Consider the following 25,890-nt stretch of genomic DNA (forward strand, 5'->3'; position numbering starts at 1 on the left):
ATCAGCTGAGCACTAATGGCTGGGCTGTCTTATAAGTGACACTTGAATGTTAATAGTTCAAGGAAGCCCAAGTACATTTTTTTTGGCTGTGGGCCACTCTTTTCTTCCTTAGCATATAAACCCTGTCTCCTTACTGCAAGTCCTGGAATTCTCCTGCTGCTGACCAGGACATACTGCTGCCTCAGAGCCTAACAAATGAAATTGTTTTGTAATCCAGGATTCCAGGTAAATGTATTTAGGCTTCTTTGAAATACTTAAGAATGTGCTTTGAAGGTGGTAGCAATTAGCTGATATCTAATCACCCACCAGCCAAAGAAAGAAAAGTTGATGTCTTTAAGTTATAGACACCTGGAAAATCCTAACTAGTCTCTCCAAAGGCTAGGAAGTCTCCAAAAGAAATATGGGAAGTTCCGTACTTCCAAAGGACAAGAGAGAAATGCAGGCTATGACCTCAAGGACGAGCACTCACGTTTTCATTCATCAGCCACTCTATACACTCATCTCTCATACAGTGACTCAGCTTCTGCTGCCAGCAAATGAGCTCCACTCAGACACTCTAAACACTAGATCATGCCTTTTTGTTTTAAAAAAATCATTATTTTATGGTTTTAGACACAAAACTGAAGATACAGCAATATAAATACAATTTTCCTACATTTAGCAATTACTATAAACAGAGACTAGTAACAGACCCACAAAGGCTAATGATAAAGTGCGTATCAGGGGATAATGAATCGCACAGAATCATTAGCTCTGGAGCCTCACCACAGGTTAAGCTGTACAAATTCTGGCTGTGTGTGGTGGCACAAACTTGTAATCCGAGCACTTGAGAGGCTTAGGCAGGAGGATTGCTGTAAATTCAAGGTCAGCCTGGGCTACATATATAGTGAGACCCTGTCGAGAGAGAGAGTGAGAGAGAGAGAGAGAGAGAGAGAGAGAGAGAGAGGGAGAGGGAGAGGGAGAGAGGGAGAAAACCAATAATAATTAAAGAGCTGTACAAATTCACAAACATTGAAAGGAACAGTCTAAAGCAACTAAACTCTTTAAGAGACATCAAGTTTCTTATAGGCTTCTTCAATGAACACAGACAAGTTCTTCACTGGTGATGAACTATGAAGAATATCCAAGTCCTTTAGAAGCGCATTCTGGTTTGGAATTAGTTTCAATATTTCTTCCTGTAGGTAAGAATACAATTAGTTCTTAACATTTTATTATGAAATATAAAATCAAATGTCTACCATTCAGACGGACGTGCACAATAACATCAGCAACCACCACCAGTGTTGCTGATCTTCAACTCAATGCATTCACCTTTCAAATCCATCTTCCCCTGTGTTCCTGCTCCTCTCACAGCTGGTACATTAAATAGGAAAATAAATATTTACACTATACTATACAGATATAATGCTGCTTCACAAAGTATCATATGTCATTGTTGGAAGCAAAAACCAAAGACAACTGCCAACAATTCCAGAGAAGCCGGGCGTGGTGGCGCATGCCTTTAATCCCACCACTCAGGAGGCAGAGGTAGGAGGATCACCTTGAGTTCAAGGCCACCCTGAGACTACATAGTAAATTCCAGGTCATCCTGAGCTAGAGTGAAACCCTACCTCAGGAAAAAAAAAAAAAAAAAAAAATTAAAGAAAATATGTAATGAAATATGTATAAGTATGTTAGCAGGTAATAAGAACATTTCTCAGTAATTTGTAAGTACAGTGTATCTGTGCAATGGAACATTACAGGGCTCCTGACAGGAATGAGGAACTTAAACTCAAAAGGAAAAGATATTCCAAATATAGCCAAAATGGGAAAAGTAGTTTGCCAAAATGTTTATATCAGGATTTATGTTTAAAAAAACCCAGCAGGGCTGGGCGTGGTGGTGCACACCTTTAATCCCAGCATTTGGGAGGCAGAGGTAGGAGGATTGCCGTGATTTTGAGGCCACCCTGAGTCTACATGGTGAATTCCAGGTCAGTCTGAGCTACAATGAGACCCTACCTCGGAAAAAACAACAACAACAACAACAACAAACAGGATATGAACCAGGTGTGGTAGCACACGCCTTTAATCCCAGCACTTGGGAGGCAGAGGTAGGAGGATCACCGTGAGTTCAAGGCCACCCTGAAACTACATAGTGAATTCCAGGTCATCCTGGACTAGAGCTACCTCAGAACACAAACAACAACAAACAAAAACAACAACATGCGGACACACACACACACACACACACACACACATTCATACATAATACAAGATGAGAGGTAATAGAGTCAATATGGTAAATAGGTACTTACTTGAAGTGTGGGTGCGTTAAGGCTTTTCTGAGAAAGTTCTGGGAGTGAGAGAACCCTATTACCGTCCATTTGAAGCACCTAAATAAAGCAAAAAGTCAGGGATTATTTCAAAAGGTTGACAGTGCTCATTTTATTATACTCAAAAGTTGTCTTACTAGATTTTAAGCACTAAAAATTGTGTCTAAATTACAGCAATACACTTTTTCTAAAACAATTACCTGTTTCATCTTTTCTTCCTCCTCTTCTACCTCATGTGTTAGAATCTGAATTTTGCTCTTCAGGCTCTGAATGGTACCAGTCACTAACTCGGTGTTTTCGACTAATTTGTCTATTTCTTCCTAAGTCAAAAAGACAAAAAGTTGTTATTGTTTCAAACTAAATACCTTGTCCAAGCCAAGCTTGGTGTCACACACCTTTAGTCCCAGCACTCGGGAGACAAGGACAGGAGGATCACTATGAGTGTGAGGCCAGTCTCAGACAAAGTGAGTCCCAGGTCAGCCTGGGCTAAACCCTACCTCAAAGCAACAACAACAAAACCCCATAAGTAAATAAAGGCCTATCAAAGAAAGCCCTAACAGATTATGCATACATTCTTGCCTCATACATTAAAACACTTTTGGGAGAAATGTTGAATTTTTTTTTGCTAATCTTTTCAAAAACGGATGTCCTAGAAAGCTATTTTGTTTTACTGGACTAAGGAAATACACACACATGCACACTCCACATATGCACACACATACATTCCATAGAAACACACTACACACACACACACACACACACACACACACACACAAAACATGCCCAAAGCTCTTACTACTGCTCAGCAACAGCCGCTGCTATATCTGTGTCATTTGTAAATACTGGGAACAGAACTGTGGCTGGCTAAATTTTCTTCAAAAAGCATGGCATGGCTTCTAAATACTAGTTGGAACGGGGGGAGTTGGAGAGTGGGCTTAGCAATTACAGAGAGTGAGATGAAGGCCAAGTCTGGGCTACACGAGATCCTGTCACAACTAAGTATTTCAACTTTAAAGGCCCAAAGTACAATGAAAGGCTTGGCTTTCATAAAAAAAATAATAATTTATTGAGAAACCTAATTCAAGACCTGTATTTATTACTAGAAATGATATAAAATATTTTGTAGCCTCTTCCCCTAAACCCTCTAATTAAGGATTCCTCATTCGAATGTCGTACCTGCAGTAATGCCAGACCCTCTTCATTAGCTCTTTTCTGTGCCTGTGCCGTTTTCAATACATTTGATACATTAGTTAAGTAGTTCAACTTTCTGGGAGGGGCTTTCAGCGTATCACACTGTTGTAACAATCTTAAGAACAGAATAAAACATGATTTTTTTTTAAAGTTTTGAACATTATTATTACATTTGTTTTAAGCCAGCTTTCCTTTTCCTAACCCTTTTATTTGTAGAGGCTATAATATTCTTTTTTAAATAGTGGCGAACTATGGGGCCTCCCAAAACCAGCCGCAACAAATGAGCACTTAATTTTTTCAATTTTTAAGATTTACCTCAAATTATTGAGCACTGATGATCTATATTTAAAGAACACTTTACACTTCATGCATTTATTTATATACATTTTAAAATAAAAATTCCATCTAATTATGCTATAATGTTAAAAAACACACCACACATTCTGTGTAGTGAGTAATTACACAATAATGGCACATAAATCTATCACTTACTATGGATTACTGTGGAAGAGAGAATACTCATCAAAAAGTCTTTAACTGGGGCCAGGGAGATGGCTCACATGTTGAGGCGCTTCCCTGCAAAGTTTAATAACCTGTGTTCGATTCCGCAGTACCCATATAAAGTCAGATGCACGAGGTGGCACATGCATCTGGAGTTCATTTGCAATGGCTACAGGCCCTGACATGCCCATTCTCTCTCTCCCCTTGCAAATAAATAAATAAAATTAGAAAAAAAGTCTTAACTTTGATCCTGAATCCCAAAACTAAATGTTAAAGGAACTTTCATTCTAGCTAATCTAAATGTTTTCAGAACACTGACTTCCAGAGTTTAAAGCAAAAAAGACACTCATATTAAAGTACTTTTTTCTAAACTACTACTAAGTGATTTACAATCAATATTCACAGTAAGCAATCTTCCTACAGTATTGAGTTGGTCAGATCACAGCAGAAACTAACCTACTCTATTCTCATCTCAAGCAGAGAGAAAAACGGCTTTCTCAAACTGGGTTCTTGACATCTATGAGGAAGAAAGCAAGGAGGATCAAGTACACTTGATTGCCTCTACTTGACAGCAGCATCTTGGGGTTCTATAAAATATCCTGTCATAACTCAAACATGCCAAAAATCTGAAATGCTTCAAAAACTGAAACTTTTTGGGTGTCAACGTACTTCCACAAGTGGAAAAATCCACACCACAGAATTCTGACTCATGTACTCAATTTTTTAATTTATTTGCAAGCGGGGGGGGGGGGTGGGGGTGGGAGGAGAGAGAAAGAGAGAGGAGGAGAGGAGACAGACAAAGAGAGAATGGGCATGCCAGGGCCTCTAGTCACTGCAAATAAACTTCAGATGCATGTGCCCCCTGTGCATCTGGCTTACTGAGTCCTGGGAATCAAACCTGGGTTCTTTGGCTTCGTAGGCAAATGCCTTAACTGCTAAGCCACTGCTCTAGCCCTGACTCATGTACAACATTCTTAAGGATACTATATAAAATCAGGGGCACATGATAAATGAGTTATGAGTTTAGAGTTGGGTTCCAGCTCTTAATATTCCCTACTGTGTATATGTAAGTCTCAAATTTAAAAAAAATTCCCAAATTGGTAACATATCTGGTCCAAGTATTTCAGATTATTCGACCTATATTTAAGATTTGAAGGAATCTGAGTAACTGTAGAAACCGAGATTTATCCTTTTGGTATTATGCTCACAATTTTACATTTTTGTTTACTTTCTAAAATTTACTTTTTCCTATTTGGGGGGAAGGAGGGAAAAATGTGATGTGAATGTATGGATGCACCAGGGCTTCTTGCTACAGCAAATGAACTCCAGACACACATGTCACTTTGTGCATCCAGTTTCAAAAGTGTACTGGATTATTGAACCCCCAGGGTTGGCAGGCTTTGCAAGCAAGCACCTTCAACCACTGAGCTACTTCCCCAGGCCCCTTTTAAATTTTTTGAGATAGTGTCTTAGGTAGCCTATGATGGACTCAAACTCAGTATGTTGCTAAAAATGACACTAACTTCCTGATTCACCTACCTGTTTCTGTCTCCCAAATGCTAGGACTGTATGTGTGCACCACCACATCTAGCTTACAATTTTAGTTTTTATAGAGAAAAGTTGGTAGCATAAACTGCAAAGCAAAATGATTCATTCTGAGGCTGGAGAAGTGGCTTACTGGTTAAGGCACTTGCCTGCAAAGACAAAGGACCCAGGCTCATTTCACCAGGATCCACATAAGACAGATGCACAAGGGCGCATATGCATCTGGAGTTCGTTTGCAGTGGCTGGAGGCTCTCGCATACTCATTCTCTCCCTCATTTTCTCTCTCTCTCTCAAGTAAATAAAGAAAAATAAAAATGTTTTTTAAAAAATTCATTCTTTCTGTGAGAAAGAGAGAGAGAAAGGAAGACAGAAAGAGAGAGAATGCGTACACCAGGATCCTCCTGCAACTGGAAATGAAGTCCAGAGACATGTGTCACTCTGCGTCTGGATTTATATAGTACTGGAGAATCAAACCCTGGCTATTAGGCATTGCAAACAAGTGCCTTTAATTGCTGTGCTATTTTTCCAGCCCCACAAAGCAAAATTCTTATTAAGCTGTTAAGATAAATTTTTTTTTAAATTTTTATTTATTTATTTGAGAGCAACAGACACAGAGAGAAAGACAGATAGAGGGAGAGAGAGAGAATGGGTGCGCCAGGGCTTCCTGCCTCTGCAAACGAACTCCAGACGCGTGCGGCCCCTTGTGCATCTGGCTAACGTGGGACCTGGGGAACCGAGCCTCGAACCGGGTTCCTTAGGCTTCACAGGCAAGCGCTTAACCGCTAAGCCATCTCTCCAGCCCTGTTAAGATAAATTTGATTAACAATAAAATCCTCAGCCTAGGGTATCCAACAAAACCTGTCCAAGTTTTCCTCAGAGGCATAAGTTTTCATCTTTTAAAATTAAAATAAATTTTCTATTTTTTCTAAATTTATTAAGTCATTTATGTAGAAGCTTCAATCAGTTTCAAATGTTCTAAACAGGTTGGATTTCCAGTAGCCTCAGAAACTCTTGTTAAACTAAAAGTGGACCTTTATTATACTGCTTATACAAAGCAGTTTCCTCCATAATCTATACTGAAGAACAGTTTTGTCTACCTAATAATAGTTTTTTATCTGTTCATGGGAATAGACACATAACTCAATTCATACTGAAATTCACACAATGAAATCGTTCCAAGGACAGCTATCTTACCTAAGCCAGTCCGATCAAAGACCATCCAGAAAGTTTTAACTAAAGCTAAAAAATATTTTTTTTAAAAATTTCATTCTTTATTTATTTGATAGAGAGAGAGAGAGAAAGAAAAAGGGGGGGGGGGAGGGTACCCCAGAGCCTCTAGCCATTGCAAACCAACTTCAGATCTATGTGCCACCTTGAGAATCTGGCTTAGGTGGGTACTAGGGAACTGAACCTGGGTCCTTAGGTTTTGTAGGCAAGCACCTTAACCACTAAGTCATCTCTCCAACCTGTAAATAAGATTTTTTTGCCCCTTTTCCTTTATAACCTTGGAAAGATATGTATAAGGACATAATGATACAAGGAAGCTTTTACCTATGTAAACAAATGAAAACTTAAAACAATAAAAAAGGCATTCAAGAAGCTGAGGGTAAGCTGGGAGTGGTGGTATATGCCTTTAATCCCAGCACTTGGGAAGGCAGAGGTAGGAGGCTTGCCATGAGTTTGAGGCCACCCTGAGCTGCACTGAAACCCTACCTCAAAAAACCAAAAAAAAAAAAAAAAAAAAAAAAAAAAAAGAAGCTGAGGGCAGATGACCAGGAGCCCATGCCCATGGTTAAGGAGGGCTACACAAAACAAACACACCAAAAGAATGAAGTACATTTGCAAAAAAGGAAGGAGTGAGCCTAATATATGAAAACAAATGGTAATATCAATCTGGAAGATGCTGGGTTAAACAAAATTTCTTCTTTAGGTTTTTTTGTTTGTTTTTCCTTTTTAGTTTTCAAATTTGTATCTCTGTGTGTGTATGGGTGCCCCACACACACTTAAGGATGTCAGTTCTTTCCTTCTACCTTCTTTGAAAGAGGGTCTCTCTCATTGTTTTGCTGCTGAACACAACAGTCTAGCTGGCCTGTGAACTTCCAGATTCTCCTGCCTCTGCCTCCAACTGCCACAGATGCAGTGGAATTGTAGACAAGTGTGTCACTTGTGTCTGGGTGCTAGGGAATCAAACTCAGGTCAGCAGGCTTACAGAGCAAGTGTCTTTAACCACTGAGCCATCTCCTCAACTATCTCTTTAGAGTTTTAATATGCTAATGCATCCAAATATAATTTATCAGGGTCACTTTTGTTCATAAAGTATCTTTAAGACCAAGTGTTTTAAATATACTTGAGAAATGCTGCATATACAGAAAAAAAACTGTTCCCAGTTCCAATGATGATTTGATGAGCCCTAATAGTACTATGCTCTGATATATCAGTAGAAGTAAAAACTTCTTGGATATGGCTAACTGCTAACTATAGAACTGAGTTGTGAAAGTAAAAGCGGGGATGAACTGGGCATGGTGGTGTACACCTGTAACCTTAGCACTAGGAAAGTGGAGGCAGGAGGATCAGAAGCACCAGGTCAGCTACATAGTTTGAGGCCAGCCTGAGCCACAACTGAGACCTTATCTCAGAAAAAAAAAAAATTAAAATGTGGAGAACAGAGAATTATATAATGCTACAATTGCATGTGATGAAGAGACTGCCTGCTTAGTATCTTTTCTGATAACTTAGCATGCTCATTAGGACAGCAACTATGCATTACAGTACTCTTAAACGCTGAATATGAACTACTGGTCCTCAATTAAAAACAGACCACAATATGCATTATTTCATTACACTTGAATCAACTTAATTATATTTTTTGTACCCTCTGCTCTTTAGTATTAGTCTACAACACATGTAAATAGTTCAGGTATTTCTGTATCTCCATAGGTGACCTGTTACAGGCTGCGGAACAGTACCTAAAATATGCTCGTGCCTTGTGCAAATCAAGTCGTACACTAGGAGGGGAAGGAGAAATGACAGGGCAGCTGCAGGAAGACAGGCAGCAGCACGAGGGTACAATCAGAGCGATGAGAGGTCCACCGCTACTTTAAGTTGTTAAAAATGAGCTTTCATGGAGTCAAAGCGGATGCCACGCGTTTTCAAAACCTATTCTCATTTTTACAAACAAATCCCAATACTCTATATTCTAGCATTATTTTAGCAACACAGAAGCAAATATTAAAAAATAATAATTTTTATTGGATATTACCTTTTCTTTAAGTAGTTTAGATGATACTGAATTTGTTCTTTTTCTTTAATATTTTTGCTTAAAATTCCTCTAGGGACAAAAGATTGAAAAATATTAGTTTGAAACATAAGCAATAAAATCTTACATTTTCTCTCTGAATTCTTTTAAGTGATCCTTCTGACTATACATAGGCACAGCCAATCATGTCTTCATTAAAAAATTAAAAAAAAACATTTAATGTAATTTATTTGAGAGAAAGAGGCAAGTGCTTTAACTGCTAAGCCACCTCTCTAGTCCACATCTTAATTTTCATACATTATTAACTTAGCTTTAATATAAGTTCACAAAATTAGGAAACTTTTAGGCTGGGATGTAGTTTACTCAAAGGCTGCTTGCCTAGCATGCACAAGGCCCTGATTTCAACCCCTAGCAACACCAATAAAAGAGCAAAGATTTTTATTATTTTATGTCTGTTTTCATTGTTTTAATGAGACAAAATAGTGGGCTTCATTATATTTTCATAAATGTATATATGGTAATTTGGTCATATTTATCCCCTCTATACTACAGATACAGTTTAAACAAAACAATGACATTCCTTTAAGCCATACTGTGCTGCACGGTGTGCCTGACTTCAGATGCAGCTCAGTTCTACCACAGCAGAAATTAATCTTACTTTGTGCACCATGGAGCTACGGCACAGTGTGGTGGCGCACTCTGAACTCAACTTTTTACTAAGGAGCACATATTGACAGAACAAGTTAAAATCGGGCTATAAGGACTTGATCTTTATTTCACTGATGGACTATCAAGCTTCTAAGATTAGTGACGATGATGATGATGGTTATTTTTTGCTGAATGCTCATGATCATAGGATATTGAATATTTTCTTCTGAAAACAGAGCAATACTCTATTGTCTTAAAATATTGTTATAGTTTGCATGTGACACATCTAAGCACAGGTATATGTACTACATGTTTGGTCCCTAGCTAGTGGAGCTATTTTGGGAGATGGTGGAAACTTTAATAAGAGTGTTGCAGTCAGGTTCATACTGCTGGTAGAAATCACCCAACCAAGAGCAGCTTGTGGAAAAGAGAGGTTTATTTTGGCTTACAGGCTCAAGGGGAAGCTCCACAATGGCAGGGAAAATGATGGTATGAGCAAAGGATGGACATCACCCCCTGGCCAACATAAAGTGGACCATAGCAACAGAAGAGTGTGCCAAACACTGGCATGGGGAAGCTGGCTATAACACCCATAAGCCCATCCCCAACAATACACTGCCTACAGGAGACACCAATTCCCAAACCTCCATCAGCTGGGAACATAGCACTCAGAACACCTAAGTTTATGGGGGACACCTGAATCTAATCACCACAAAAAGTCAGGGTCTAGTTGGAGGATATAGGACACTGGGAAAAAGCTTTTAAAGGTTATGGTTCCTGGTCCCTGCCTTGTGCTCTGCTTCCTGACTACAATGAAATGAATACACTGTCACATACCAGCTCCTACAGCCATGAGAAATTCTGCCTGGTCCAGAATTAAGTGGACAAAGGACTATGGATAGAACCCTCTAAAACTGCAAGCCGAGACAAATCTTTCCGCTTAATCGTGTGTGTGTGTGTGTGTGTGTGCATGTGCATGACTGTGGCAGCTAAAGGGCTGGGCGTCTTCCTCTTGCTCTGTCTTACTTATGAGGCTGGTTCTCTCCCTCAAACCTATAGCTTGTCAATTAAGCTCATCTATCATGCCCCAGGGATATTCTGTCTTCACCTCCTGAGAGCTGGAATAATCACCTGCCAGCATTTTTGTGGGTGCTGGGGATCCAAACTCTAGTCCTCATGCTTGTGTGCCAAGTGATTTATCAAGTAAGCCCTTTGCCAAGCCCCCAAATCTTCCCTCTTTTTGTTACATTAGATATGCTCTTACAGTCATGAGAAAAGTACTGATACAAATATATAGTAACTTCTGGAAAAGTATCTATAGAAAACATGTAAAAAGGAGACAAGAAGGAAAAGCAACTCTTTAGCTCACATGATTGCCGACTCCATGACACTTTGCAAATGTTCCTTGGTACTTTTTGGGAGAGGCTGCCATGCTTTCCACTTGCTGGGTGCAATTTTGATTTGTTTTAGACCATTATGTTCTGTATGTCCTATTTCTGATGGTGGAAGAGACTCATCAATCCAAAAGTTTGCATATTTTTACTTAAAAAAAGTCATTTTAACCTAAAAAAGCTAATAGCATCGTGAGAATTATAAAGATTGCATAGATTGTTCAATTCACTTATTTATTTATGAAAGAGACAGAGAGAGAGAGAGAGAGAGAGAGAGAGAGAGAGAGAGAGAGAGAGAGGGAGGGAGGGAGGGAGGGAGGGAGGGAGGGAGGGAGAATGGGCACACCAGGGCCTCTGGCTACTGCAAATGCCACATGCATCTGGCTTACATGGATTTTGGGGAGTCAAACCTAGGTCCTTAGGGGTCACAGGCAAGTTCTTGAACTGCTAAGCCATCTTTCCAGACTTAACATTTTATTGCACATCTATAACATGCCAGGTATCAATTATGACTTTCCTGTTATTGTTAACTGCATATTCAATGACATTATAATGCTAATAAATATAAGCAAAGAATCAAGCTACAGTTATTATGTGGTTCTCAGAACACCTTAAGAATTTCATTGAGAGCTGGTGAGATGTAAGACACTTGCCAGCAAAGTCTAAGGACCCCGGTTTGATTCTCCAGTATGCATGTAAACCAGATACACAAGGTGGAGCATGTGTCTGGAGTTCGTGTGCAGTGGCTAGGGCCTGGTATGCCCATTTCTTTCTCTCCCTTAAATAAATAAATGAAATCTTAAAAAGGAAAAAAAAAAGGGGGGGGTTAAAAATAGAGCTGGGTGTGGTGGTGCACACCTTTAATCCCAGCACTCTGCAGGCAAGAGTTAGGAGGACCGCTGTGAGTTTGAGGGCAGCCTGAGACTCCATAGTGAATTCCAGGTCAGCCTGGACTAGTGAAACCCTTAAAAAAAACAAACAAACAGATTTTCACTGAGAAGAATGGAAAACAATTTCTACTAAATATGAGAACAAAGACAGACTGGTCAAAAGACAGACAGACATTGAGTACCAATGCCATCAGAACTATTCTACTTTCATAATGACTACTTCTGGAGAAAAGAGGTGTTAACCATATCACAGGTGCACAGAATATCATCAAAGGAAAAAAAAAAAACACCTTAGCAAATATAAACCCACAACCTGATCTCAGAGAGCAAATTTTCCCATGAAGTGATGTTTAAGGAAACATGACTATGCTGAAATAATTTACTTAAAAAAAACTTCAAATAGTGCTTCCAAACTAATCTACAAAGTAGTGACAGGACAGAAAGCATAACTGCCTTGAGAGAAACCTGACTTTATTTTTTGTCACAAACCAGTAGTATTTTTTTTAAAGCATGAAACACTTTAATCTTCTGTAGTTCATATCAACATCACTGCATTCCAGCTTCTACAGTATATTGTTAAGAGTTGTTAGGTAGATTTCAGTTGACCCAAATCATAACCAATTTGTATAAAAATGCGAACGTGGCTATTTATGACCATCATTTGCCTTTGCAGAAGTCAAGACCTGAGCATGTTTTCCTGAGTTTGGGCAGCTAGGAGGAGCCATTCATTAAACAAGATAGAGAAAAGAAATACCTTCAGAAGGCAGCTGCGGTGAATGCTTTTTGCTTCTTTTTGCTGTGTTTCTAACCTAGACACACAGAATGAAATATCTGATAATGGTAGACAGAAAAGGGTATACTGTCACTTCTATAGAATTGTGCATATACATTTATTACAGGTAGAGAATATACTAAAGGATATGATATAAATTACAAATTGTTACAAACTACCCTTCCTTAGCCTTCACATATTTCTAACAGAATAGACATTTTCAGAGGCCTAAAGGACAGACTTGATGTCTTCATCACCTCTTTATCTGACCGCTCCACTTCTTCATCAGCCCTTCTTTTGGAATTCCTCTTTAGCGGCTGAGACTTTTTTTTGGAAGCACTTGCTTTCCCAGACATCCTGAGCTAAACTGTAGAATAATGATGCACACAAGATCTGCAAGCGTGAATAGAACACAGAGAAGTGGGGGAACAAAGATCTGTAAAATATTTTATTGAAAAGACTATAATTACTCCAAAATTACTCCATCTTTTAAAATAAACTTTTAACATTTTTGTATATGTACAAAATTTTAAAAAATATTTAATTCCTTTATTTATCTGAGGGGGGTGGGGGGAAAGGAGAGAGAGAATGGGAATGCAAGGGCTTCTTGCCACTGCAAAGGAACTTCAGATGAATGCACCATCTTGTGCATCTGGCTTATGTGGGTAGTGGGGCATTGAACCTGGGTCCTTAGGCTTCATAGGCAACTGCCTTATTTGCTAAGCCATCTCTCCAGCCCTACAAAATATATTTTAATCATAGTCTCCTTCTGTCCCTCTTTCATCTCCATTCCCCTTCACCTCTTTCTTTTCCAACCAGTCAATTATATTTTTTTTCCCCTTTCTTTTCCATTTTTCACGTTCGGTCTTGCTCTAGGCCAGGCTAACTTGGAATTCATGGTGCTTGTTTTACTTCTGCCTCCTGAGTGCTGAACACTCTTATGCATGTAGGGACCAGAGGCTGATGATACTGGGTTTCTTCCTTGACCACCCTCGGGCCGAATCTTTGTCTAGATTTGATTTCTTGAATATATTGTCTTAATTCTCTTAGATTATGAACCACCTACTTCCCAATCCTTCCAAACTACTATAGTTCATTTCTCCATCAGTCTATGAGCTCTTATGATTTCTTCTAGTTCTGTCAATCATTTTCTCTAGATAGTATTCATCCAATAATATATAATTCAGTGCTATTGTAAATGTAATTTGCAAACAGGTACAACCTCCTTTAAAAATATATTCGCTTATTCATTTATTTGAGGGAGGGAAAAATCATGAATGTGGGTGTGTTAGGTAGGGCCTCTTGCCCCTAAAAATGAACTCCAGATGCATGTGCCACTTTGTGTCTGGCTTTACTTGAGGAACTCGAACCTGGGCCAGCAAGCTTTGCAAGTAAGCACTTTTAACCATGGTACCACTTCCTCATCCCCAATCCTTTTTTTTGTTTGTTTTTTTAAAAAAAGGAAGCATAAAATTTCTATAGAAATTTGACAAGGTTTTTCTTTTTCTTTTCTTTCTGGAGGCAGGGTCTCACTCTAGCCAAGACTGACCTGATTCACGATGTAGTCTTAGGGTGGCCTCAAACTCAAGGCGATCCTCCTACCTCTGCCTCCCAAGTGCTGGGACTAAAGGCGTATGGCACCACACTTGGCTTGACAAGGTAATTTTACTTACCAGTCAAATCATCCAACTATTACCCTTGTGTTTTGAAGTTCACTTTCCTCATAGTTGATATTTAAAAGTAGATTTCTAGCAAAATGGGATGGGAATGCTGCCTGGACAACCCCACTCACTACAACTTCCCTATCAACATTCCGTATCAGAGACACAACTGCTACAACCGGTAACACCGACACTGACACATTGTATCTCCCTAAATTCTCATCTTACTATAGGGTTCACTGCTGATGACTTACGAGTTTAATAACTTTTGTTTTTGTTTATTTGAGAGTGACAGACACACAGAGAAAGAGACAGATAGAGAGAGGGAATGGGCGTGCCAGGGCCTCCAGCCTCTGCAAACGAACTCCAGACACGTGCACCCCCTTGTGCATCTGGCTAATGTGGGTCCCGGGGAATCAAGCCTCGAACCGGGGTCCTTAGGCTTCACAGGCAAGCGCTTAACCGCTAAGCCATCTCTCTAGCCCGAGTTTAATAATTTATTTTAAGTTGTATTTTATGAGTATCAGTTGTATGATTAGAGAGAAAAGATGGTCCTTAGCAGTTTTAAGAAGTAGCATTTTCATGATACCTACTTGAGGTCATAGACCACGATGCAAGAAATTTCTCAACTTTAGCATCATTAATATTTTGGATGGTGTTGGGATTTAAAGTTGAGGTTTTAACCCACTCCATACCTGCCTTGATGGAAAGGTGCTGATCTCCAGCAACTGCTACATTTGATCAATCTTTTATATGCTCTCTTCATAAATGGTCTGCTATTCTTTTCTGTTTAACAAGGCTGACATGTTGCCATATTTCTTCTGCCGCCCTCAATACAGCAGAGCTGGCCACCCTATCTTTAGTTCCTCCCTGTTCTCTTTAGACAGGGTAAGTCCATATTCTCTTTTAAGCATAGACTCTGTGATGGTGAACTTTTAGGAACAATCCCCAGGCGAATTCTCTTTAAACTCCCTACTTAGTGACCTCCTCTGGCCTACACGCTTGACAGTGGATAGATATGCCCCAGCCAAGGGCCCAGCACGGCGACCCGCGTCCCCTCGGGGAAAGCCGTTCGGAAACGGAGACAAGACCCGTTAAACAAAACCACGCCTTTTACCCCTAAACGCCAGAGTCCCCAACCGCCTCTACCAACCAGGACCCCGGGCACTTTAGGCGCTTCCCCGGACTCTCCACGGTTTCTCGCAGGGTCTCTCGCAAGCGCAGCAGACGGGGATTCGCGCCCAAACCTTCGAAAGCCTGGAGACCCGGAAGTAGGTGGGAAGAAAGCGGAAACACTTAAAGCGGGAGGCGGGCCTGTAGGCACGTTTCTGACGTCACCAAAAAGCGCCGGCACTAGCGCGATTGGATTGGCTGAGAGGAGGGCGGTGCCGGAAGGCGCCCTCTGATTGGACGGGCGGGCGCGCTCGCTCTGTCGCATTTGCGGGCCGCCAGCTGTGGGCGACCGGTCTGTAGCGGGGTCGGAACCGCCGGCCTGTGAGTAGGAATGTGTACTTTGGTGGGCGCTGGGCGTCCGTCCCTTTTTTGTTTCAGACTCCTCTGTCTGCTCTCCCGCTCTGCCCTTTTTTCCTCCCACTCTTCCCGTCTTTCCCTTCCTGCTGGGAACGGAGCCCACTTCCCCCCGCCTTCTTAGGGGTAGGTGTTCACCTCGACTGGCCGCTCATTTTCTCCTCCGGCCCAGGGAACTCGCGGCTGTCTGTCTTTGTCGCCCAGGGTCCTTGTCCCTCCCTTCCACGGCCACGGCAGCGCCGGCGAGGCCGAAGTCCCTGGGTGTGTGTGCATATATGCAGAGGTGCTGGCTCCAGGCTGTGTGGTGCTCTTGGGGGATTTTGCAAGAGATGGTGGAATAAAAAGTAGGCGAGGTTAGGCGTGAGAGATGGAAAAGGAAAGGCAAGTTTAAGTTGACTTAAAATTGTAAATTTGTAATAACGTTCTCAGCTCTGTCTAGAATGACAGCTGGCTTTCAGAAGCTTGAGGCCTAGGGTATGCGTGTAAAGTTTTAAACCACTTGCTGATTTTCTTCCTGCACAGTTCTGTGTTTAATGAATCATTCATGCAAATACTAACTTTCCTGTGTTTGGCTAGGTTCAATCCAAATTGAACACTGCAAGTGGCCAGCCTTATTTAAGTATTAATATGAAACCTCTTTTAAACAGATAAGCTTGGAAGTAACTTGCTTATAAGTTAGTCCCCCCCAACCCCACGTAGCGATATGTTTCTGAGGCGTGAGTCTGGACTTCATTATTTCTCTTGAACATGTTTTAATCAAGAACTTCAGTTTACTTTGCACGTTGCTGCTTTGAATGCTTGAAGCCTCTTTGGCTTCCAAGAAAAGTTTTAGAAATCCTGCTGTCATCAACAGTACTTCCGTTCTGTTTCTGTTCACCAAGACCCCGTTTGATTTTTTAAATCTTTTATTTATTTGCAAGCACAGAGAGAAACACAACATATGTGTGAGAATGAGCTGGGTGTGATGTTGGCCCATGCCCTTAATCCCAGCACTTGGGAGGCAGAGGGAGGAAGATCACCATGAGTTCAAGGCCACCCTGAGACTACATAGTGAATTCCAGGACAGCCTGGGCTAGAGTGAGACCCTACCTTGAAAAACAAACAAACAAACAAACAAACAAACAAACAAAAAAAAAAATAATGAGAATGTGCCAGGGACTCTGGCTGCTACAAATTTCAGATGCATGTGCCACTTTGTGCATCTGGCTTTACATGGATACTGTGGAATTGAACTGTGTTCATTAGGGTTTTCAGGCAAGTGCTGAACCACCTTTCTGGCCCTGCCTTTTGATTTCTTACGGTCTTTGTTATATTCTTGGCGGGACTCTTTCCTATCATTTGTTCTGTTTTTACAAAAGGTTTATGTGGGCTGGGAAGACAGCTTAACAGTTAAGCCACTTGCCTGCAAAGCCAAAGGACCCAAGTTCAGTTCTCCAGTACCTACCTAAAGCCAGATGCACAAAGTGGTGCAAGTACCTGGAGTTTGTTTGCAGTGGCTAGAGGCCCTGGTGTGCCCATTCTGTTTCTGAAATTTTGTTTCTATATCTGCCTTTCTTGTTCTCTCTCAAATAAATAAATAGAAAAGTATATTTTAAAATATTCATGAGTATTTTGTTTGAAATGGATATTCTAATTTCAGACATTTTTTCAAATTTTTAAATATTGTTAAAGAAATGGTGCAGTTGAAACTAAATAGTCACCTTTAATTTATTAATAATTTATATTTACAATTAACATCATAGAAAACATGCCCATCATAAATATACAGTTTAATATTTTCCACAAGCACAATACATCTATATAAATAACATCCACTCTTTTATACTTCCCTAAATTGACAGGTAAGAAATGATATGGGAAATAGAACTTGAAATTCACATTTGCCTTATTAGTATAAAGGAACATGTTGAGGCTAGAGAGATGGCTTAGTGATGAGGCACTTGCCTGCAAAGCTTAAAAACCCATGTAAGCCAGATGCACATGGTAGTGCATGCGTCTGGAGTTATTTGCAGTTGTTAGAGGTCCTGGCCACTTGTTCTGTCCCATAAGTAAATAAAAATGAATACAATTTAAAGGAACATGATGGAATGACTAATGAATTATAAAAAGATAGGCTTTATGTGTTAATTTAGGAAGTTGATTACTTTTCTGCATGATAGTTGATAAAACCACTTTATTTCTTTATCTTTCTGAAATCTAATTTCTGCAGTTGTAAGTGAAATTGGGCTCAACCACTATAAGAGTCAGATAGTTATCAAGAATATATAACTGTTGCGCTGGAGAGATGGCTTAGCGGTTAAGCGCTTGCCTGTGAAGCCTAAGGACCCAGTTCGAGGCTCGGTTCCCCAGGTCCCACGTTAGCCAGATGCACAAGGGGGCGCACGCGTCTGGAGTTCGTTTGCAGAGGCTGGAGGCCTGGCGCGCCCATTCTCTCTCTCCCTCTATCTGTCTTTCTCTTTGTGTCTGTCGCTCTCAAATAAATAAATAAATAAAAATTTTTAAAAGAATATATAGCTGTCATGTTGGAGTAGTTTGTAAACTAGCAGAGAGATGTGTTTTTCAAGAGGTCAGTTAGCCCAGCTCTAGGGATCAGGGAAGGATGTGAGTTAATGGAAGGACTTTGAACTTAGTCTGTGCAGGTTTAAATGCTGTTTAGGTTTTTATGTGCCCCAGTTTCTTACTCGGTACAATGAGGATAGTATTAGCACTGACTTGGTATCGTGAGGATTCAAATTGCACTCTAAAAAGTTTTAAAAAAATTTTTTAAATTCAATTTTTTTTATTTATTTGAGAGTGATAGAAAGAGGGAGGGAGGGAGGGAGAGAGAGAGGGGGGGAAAGGGAGGGAGGGAGGGAGGTTCGCCAGGGCCTCCAGCCACTGCAAAGGAACTCCAGACACGTACGCCCCCTTGTCCATCTGGCTAACGTGGGTCTGGGGAATCGAGCCTCGAACCGGGGTCCTTAGGCTTCACAGGCAAGTGCTTAACTGCTAAGCCATCTCTCCAGCCCAACATTCTAAAAGTTTTTTCTACTTTCTATGTGCCTGTCCCAATGAAACTGTATGTTGGAGATAATACCTTTGCTAAGTTGTTCAAAAACAAATTATCAGAATATTCTAGGTCAAAGGAAGTATAAAAACAGTTTCATAAATACTTGGTATTTGCAAATAACTCTAATATTCCAGTATTTCTAGAACACAACGTGTAGATGACAAAAGAGACAAATCCTGGAAGCCTTGGATGCCTGTTAGTCTTAGTCCTGTTTTTCTTCATCAGTTAATGTAATGCCTACCATAAGGTAAAGGCTATATAAATGTATTTTAAATTGAAATTTACTTGGGACACCATTTTATATCTTCCAAATGTGTTGAAGCTTTGAACATTTTTCAAAGGTGTGAGGAGCGTGATGTAATCAGATTGGCTTTGTGTCGGCCTAGGATAGGTTAGATTAGAGGAGACCAAGGTGGGTCTGTAAGACTGGACAAGGGGCTGTGCAGGAAAAAGACTGGATCTAGAATAACAGCAGTTGTGGAGAACAGGCAGCTCTTGTAAAATGCCAAGTACAGGAAGTAGAAAGGGGTAAAAGATGACGTGAGACTAATATACCATCTTTTTTCCTTCCCACCCAAAGCTCTGGTTTTTCTTCTTGTAAAAGTATTTGGACTGTTTATGTTTTATTTCCCCCTAGGTCAGTCCTCATCCCTTTTGGGGATTTCCATGCTTTACCATGTTGAGGGCTCAGTGTCAGCTTTTTGTGTCATCACCCCATTACCTGAAGCAACTGAAAGAGTCATCAGGGTCCAGGCTCATATGGAAACGGCTTCTCCACCAGCAACGACCACTTCACCCAGAATGGGCTGTCCTGGCCAAAAAACAGCTGAAAGGCAAAAACCCGGAAGACCTAATTTGGCGGACCCCAGAAGGCATCTCCATCAAGCCTGTATACTCCAGGGTGGACACCAAGGACTTGCCTGAAGAACTTCCGGGAGTGAAGCCATTCACACGTGGGCCATATCCCACCATGTATACCTATAGACCTTGGACCATCCGCCAGTATGCAGGCTTTAGTACTGTGGAAGAAAGCAATAAATTCTATAAGGATAATATTAAGGGTGAGATTTTAAAGTGAAGCATTTATGAAAAGAGAGGCTAATCTCTGTAAAGACATTAGTCACTTTTATACTTTTGTAAAGCCTATGTTGTGGCAAAAATACTTTTCAGCTTCTGTAAAAAAGATGAATGACTCAGGAAGAGTATAAAATTTCGGAAGTAAATCACACTTCTCAGTATTTTTTACAAAAGGAATGAGGTGAAATTATATGAAGAAAGGAGGAGATGGGCTTTGCCTTTGGTAATTTTTAATTATTTTGTTGAGATAGGAATTGGAAGGGAAGAGACTATAAATGATGGTCAAAGAGTAATAAATGATAAACTGGTATTGATAGGTTTAGTGAATTCATTTTTGGAAAAATTAAAGGTGTGATTTCCTTTTTACTAATTTATAATAAAATCTTATTATTTAAATGCTACACTTGAGGATTTCTAGATTTGTATTGCCCATGAAGAGAATGTATTTGCGTTTTAGTTATTTGGGCATCTTCCGTGGGGACTGGTAATGTAGCTGAGTGGTAGAGTCGATACCTACCATGGTCAAGGCCCTGGATTTTATTCCAGCTTCATTTAAAAAAATGGGTGATGAAGGTGGTTTTTTAAAGTTCTTTTTCCTGAATATTTGAATAGTCAAGACATCCTAGAACCATGTTAAAGAACAACAACAAAAAAAAGTAACCATACAAATACTAAATTATGTTTATTACATAAAAATGGCTAGATCTTTTCATTGATTTTAAAAGTAATCTCAGTCAATTTTAAATTAAAAAAAGTTTGAACAGTTCCTCAGACCTGGAGTTAGTGAAGTATTTTGTTACTTCTTTTTCTCAGTGAGGTCTGGAGCTCAATTTGTGTGACTTACCATATTGGAAAGAGCTGACTTTTATGAAGTAAAGTATTAGGAAAGTGTATCTGAGCATGGAAATATTATGAAGATATTATGCTGAGATAAATCTGCTTTCAGTACCATTAGAAAACATCAGTTCACTTTGTGCCAGACTCTCTGATGTGGTGATTTTCTTTGTGTGTTTAGCTGGCCAGCAGGGTTTGTCGGTGGCCTTTGACCTGGCAACCCACCGTGGCTATGACTCGGACAACCCTCGAGTTCGTGGTGATGTTGGTATGGCCGGAGTTGCAATTGACACTGTAGAAGATACCAAAATTCTTTTCGATGGAATTCCTTTAGAAAAAATGTCAGTTTCCATGACCATGAATGGAGCAGTTATTCCAGTTCTTGCCACCTTTATAGTAACGGGAGAAGAACAAGGCGTACCTAAAGAGAAACTTACTGGTACCATTCAGAATGACATATTGAAGGAGTTCATGGTCAGAAATACTTACATTTTCCCTCCAGAACCATCCATGAAAATTATTGCTGACATCTTCCAATATACAGCACAGGTACACTATACTCTGCTGTTACAGATTTTACAATGGTTATATGAATGTAGGGATTTTCACAAAATGCTGTAAGTTTGAATTAAGTAACTGAGTGAGTTACAATGTCAACACTTTATTGATGTGAGGTTTTACACTTTTGTCTTTTAAATATTAATTTTTTACATTACCTGGGCAAGGTAAAAATGACTGTTTTTTCTTTAATGTCTAATCCTCTGGTAATTGTTAGCATCAGGGAAGTCTCATAATGTATATTTAATATAGTTCCTCCCAGAGTTCAAATGGACTAAAAGTAGACACTGGTGTCAAAATAGATGGGCATGAGAATATCAGCTGTATTTCTGCTGAAAGCTGACTTGGCAGAGACCATTATTTGTCTGCAAATGCACTGAGCCCTTGATATTCCACTCCTGAAGTAGCCACATCTTGAACCTGGCCAGTGGGAAAAGAAGTTTCCTATGGTGTTCTTATAGAAGCAGCATTCCCTCCACAGGGAATATTTTACTCCTTTGACCAATTCATATGTTTTTCCACCCCCCCACTAATCATATTTTGTTTCTTGCCAACTATGCTTTCCTTCTTGCATCCCTTAAATATAGTCCATTATTAATTGGCTAAAGAAACATCTCTTCTGCCTCAAGCCTCTTAAGCTTATTCACACCTTGCTATGTCAGAACTCTTACAGGCATTCCCAACACCCTTCACTTGAGATTTAGCCTTTGTGTTTTGCCAAATATATATTTTTATGTGAGTTGCATTTTACATAATTGTGTATTTCTATCACATTTTAAAATATTTTATTTTTATTTATTTATTTATTTGACAGAGAAGGAGGGAGAGAGAGAGAACAAGAGAGAGGGAAAGAATGGGCACGCCAGGGACTCCAGCCATTGCAAACAAACTCCAGACGTGTGCGCCCCCTTGTGCATCTGGCTAATGTGGGTCTTGGGGAAGCGAACTTGGGTCCTTTGTCTTTGCAAGCAATTGCCTTAACTGCTAAGTGTTCCCTCCAGCCCTTCTGTCACATTTTTAGATTTCAAAGTCATACACGTAGGAGGGCTCTGTTTTGCAGTGTGACAAATGCACAAGTAGCAGTAACTTAAACCAAATAGAAGCTGCTTCTGTTTAAGAAGTCACAAGCTAGGCTGTAGGGGTTTGCAAATACGGAGCTCCACAGCCTGCGGGGTTCCAGGCTCCTTTCGTCTCACTTTTTCTTTGTTGTTATGTGTGGGCTCAGTAAAGAGAGGAGGTAGGTTAGCCCAGCACCTCTAAATTACAGTAAACTTGCAGAAGAAACACACCAAATTTCTACTCAGTGGACATATATAGTGGTAAGACTACTTTGTTATTTATGTGTGTGGCTATATAGTAATGAGTATGGTATATATACATATTGTATATTTAATTTATACCACATATAAACAATGCCAGTTAGCATTTTTTTTGAGTGCCCAATCAATACTAGAATAATACAGTGGTACATATGAGTCATGTTAATCCTAAAACAGTTCTATAACGTTATTACCTTTATTTTGTAGTGTAAGAAACCAATGAATAACACTGCTAAAATCTGTGCTTTCCAACTCCAGAGCCCATGCTCTTAACCACTGTACTATTTCTCTGCTTTAGCACGCGGTATTTTATGTTTAGTTGACTTGGGAGGTATAATGATTTATTTTGTTAGGAAATTTGTGATTATTTTGTTTTAAATTTTTACGCATACGGGAGAGAATTGATATGCCAGGGCCTCCAGCCACTGCAATCAAATTCCAGACATGTGCACATGTATGACCTTGCGTGCTTGCATCACCTTGTGCGTACGGCTTACATGGGACCTGGAAAGTTGAACATGGGTCTTTAGGCTTCACAGTCAAGCACCTTAACTGTTAATGACTGTGGTAGAAAGGAGCTGGGATATGCATGCATTAAGTATCATAGTCAGGAAGTGGAAGTGAAATCTTTGATTTTTAAGCCGTGCATTTTATCTTGTGTTGTTTCAAAGAATTGTACTGTAGATATCAAATCACTTTCTTTGATTTTTCATTATGGACTTGTTCAGGTTTGATGACCTTATTCAAAGAGAACAATAACTAGCAAAATTAACATATTAGTTTGGAGTTAAAGATGTCTTCTTTCAGGTGTAATCATGTAGGCTTGTGTTGTAGTTACCTTTTCTTTTCTGAAAGGATCACCAGACTAAAAATAGCTTGTGGAGAAAAGGGTTTGTTTCAGGCCTACAAACGCCAGGGGAAGCTTCACCCTGGGAGGAGAAGCTGCCTCACCTCCACACATCCATAGCAGAGGGACAACTGCCATCATCAGCAAGCACACACCGCCAGAGCCCACGCTGGCTCCCTCCATGACTCAAGATCCACCTCCAGTGACATGCCTTTAGGACTAAATGGGAGGGGTGGAATGTGGTGGTTTAAATAGATGGCCCCCAATATATTCAGTTTTTTATTTGTTTGTAGTTTGCATCTGCAGCCACCTGGTTGGAGGCGGTGTCACTGGGTGGATCTTAAGGTGTGGTGGTGGGTTTCAGATTTCAATCTAAAGATATGCAAAGTGTGCCTAGCTGGAGTTCCTGAAATGTGCTGTGTGGCTTTTGGCTTTTGGCTTGTGCTTCTCTCTGTCTGCTCAGTCCTGTGGAAGCAGGCCAGCTTCTTCTGTCATTATGGAACTTCCCCTGGATCTGTAAGCTTCAATAAATCCCTTCCTCCATAATGGTGTCTGGTCTGAAAGTTCATCTCATGCGAACCTGAAGCTGTTTGCTACAACCCACCTCCAGTGACATGCCTGCCTTAGGACTAAATAGGAGGCTTAATAAAAAATACCTGAGTCTGTGGGGTACATACATTTACATTCAAACTCCCACAGATGGCTAATGCAAATTCTTTTCTACTATAAAAACAAATAGGCATTGTGAAAGATGGTAGTTCATGGATCCGTCATTTAAATTTGAGAGAGAATTAAATATAACAAACATTAAATGGTTTAAGTTAGCATTACAAACTCCCCAAGTGTAAGTTGAACATCATTTAAATATTTGCTTTTATAAAACATGTTTAATATGAACTTTAATACTTTCAATCATTGTTATATTTTCTATTTTTATGTAGCACATGCCAAAATTCAATTCTATTTCAATCAGTGGATACCATATGCAGGAAGCAGGGGCTGATGCCATTCTGGAACTGGCCTATACAGTAGCAGATGGATTGGAATACTGTAGAACTGGACTCCAAGCAGGTTTAACCATTGATGAATTTGCTCCAAGGTGAGAAATTAAACTTACATATTGTCTCAACATTAGAAAAATGTAAAGAACTCTTTTACATCTGCACTGCAAATTGATAAATAAATTTGTAAAGGGGAATTGTCATGCAATTGAGTAGTTTTTACTGGAAGCATAGAGTTGTCATAGTTGTTTTTTGTAAGGCTTACAGGTACATAGATACATGTGCATTGCTTCTAACTCAAATTTGGTTGTTTGTGAAATGTGCACATTGATTTTCTAGGATGTGATAAAATTATTTTTATTTTTTTAAGGTTAAGCAAAATCTGGACTTTGCTATTGTAGGTTGTCATTCTTTTGGGGAATTGGAATGAATTTTTATATGGAAATAGCAAAAATGAGAGCTGGGAGAAGACTGTGGGCTCATCTAATAGAAAAAATGTTCCAACCCCAAAACTCTAAGTCTCTCCTTCTAAGAGCACATTGCCAAACATCAGGATGGTCACTTACTGAGCAGGTATGGATTGAATTTAAATAGAGAATTTTTTTTTTTTTTTTTTTTTTTTTTGGTTTTTTCCAGGTAGGGTCTCACTCTGGTCCAGGCTGACCTGGAATTAACTCTGTAGTCTCAGGGTGGCCTTGAACTCACAGCGATCCTCCTACCTCTGCCTCCCGAGTGCTGGGATTAAAGGCATGCGCCACCACACCCGGCTTAAATAGAGAATTTTAATAAATAAAAGAAGTATTTTATTAAGCATATGGCACAATTGGGAACCATTTTTAAGAACCTGACTGCTGATAGTTAAAAATCATAAATATTATTTTGACATACAGTGAATTAATCACGATGGCTCCATCTAGTGGTTAACAGTATATAACCTACCATAGGGTTGTACTGCTTTATTTTTTTTTTTTTTTTTTTAAGTTAGAATACAAATAACACGTTTCTTCCTGGCTCCTTCATATATCAGTGTCATTATAGTTTGTTTTCATTTGTTTCCTTCTACTGCTCTCCTCCATGCCTCCTGCTCCCATAGCTGGTTTCTTCTTGCAAATACACACACATACACACAGTTATGTTTTAAATAAGGAAACTGACATGTAAAGATTATTATCATCTGGATAATTGGATTTTTATTCCATTAATATCATATGGTGATAATTGCTTCAATGTGCATTAATTTTATATGTTAAAATACCATGGTCAGTATAAAATAATTACAGGTTTAAAGTCCCATGCCTTTCACACATTCAAAATCAAGTAACAACAGCCATCCTTCTTATAGAAGAGGTCTTAAGGTTGGAAGGAACTTAATAAACTTGGTTGCCATACTCTACTTATTTTTATAGCTAAGAAACTAAAATTTACAGAAGTCCAATGACTTGTCCAAATCATAATTTGGAGTATAATGATCTGTCATCCAAATTTTTCACCTCACAGTTGACTGTTTAGCA

The 25,890-nt window shown here is 39.7% G+C and overlaps 2 protein-coding genes across 4 annotated transcripts in view; one reads left to right on the plus strand and one right to left on the minus strand.

Annotated features, from left to right (window-relative positions):
* Window positions 1–595: 595 nt before the first annotated feature.
* On the minus strand, window positions 596–15,434 carry Cenpq (centromere protein Q). Of its 3 annotated transcripts, none has more exons than XM_045156955.1 (9): window positions 15,321–15,434; window positions 12,764–12,899; window positions 12,489–12,543; window positions 10,823–10,949; window positions 8,809–8,877; window positions 3,489–3,618; window positions 2,513–2,632; window positions 2,295–2,372; window positions 596–1,175 (listed from the first exon to the last, which is right to left on the minus strand). In XM_045156955.1, exons 2-9 carry the CDS (start codon window positions 12,860–12,862, stop codon window positions 1,044–1,046), a joined length of 810 nt encoding a protein of 269 aa, XP_045012890.1. In that variant the 5' UTR covers window positions 12,863–12,899; window positions 15,321–15,434; the 3' UTR covers window positions 596–1,043. The 3 variants fall into 3 exon arrangements, with proteins under 3 accessions (XP_045012890.1, XP_045012889.1, XP_004649774.2); XM_045156954.1 differs by having other exon boundaries at window positions 15,285–15,421; XM_004649717.2 differs by having other exon boundaries at window positions 12,764–12,873; window positions 15,321–15,402.
* A 138-nt stretch (window positions 15,435–15,572) lies between these two features.
* The window catches only part of Mmut (methylmalonyl-CoA mutase), a 35,500-nt gene continuing 25,182 nt past the window's right edge, over window positions 15,573–25,890 (plus strand). The window contains exons 1-5 of the mRNA XM_045156885.1: window positions 15,573–15,661; window positions 19,381–19,804; window positions 20,836–21,203; window positions 24,320–24,477; window positions 24,781–24,952. Coding sequence (XP_045012820.1) covers window positions 19,420–19,804; window positions 20,836–21,203; window positions 24,320–24,477; window positions 24,781–24,952 — 1,083 coding nt within the window. The 5' untranslated portion in view covers window positions 15,573–15,661; window positions 19,381–19,419. The remainder of the gene's footprint in view (window positions 15,662–19,380; window positions 19,805–20,835; window positions 21,204–24,319; window positions 24,478–24,780; window positions 24,953–25,890) is intronic.

The sequence above is a fragment of the Jaculus jaculus genome, chromosome 8 (assembly GCF_020740685.1).
Source record: "Jaculus jaculus isolate mJacJac1 chromosome 8, mJacJac1.mat.Y.cur, whole genome shotgun sequence".
Lineage (NCBI taxonomy): Eukaryota > Metazoa > Chordata > Mammalia > Rodentia > Dipodidae > Jaculus > Jaculus jaculus.

Bases quoted from the DNA above. Each gene is read 5' to 3' on its own strand.
- Cenpq (XM_045156955.1), bottom strand. From the start codon at position 12,862: ATGTCTGGGAAAGCAAGTGCTTCCAAAAAAAAGTCTCAGCCGCTAAAG. The intron at 10,950-12,488 runs GTATTTCTTTTC...TTCCACCATCAG, and splicing joins ACCGCAGCTGCCTTCTGAAG to AAATAGGACATACAGAACAT. The intron at 8,878-10,822 runs GTGAGCTAAAGA...TTTTGTCCCTAG, and splicing joins GTCATGGAGTCGGCAATCAT to AGGAATTTTAAGCAAAAATA.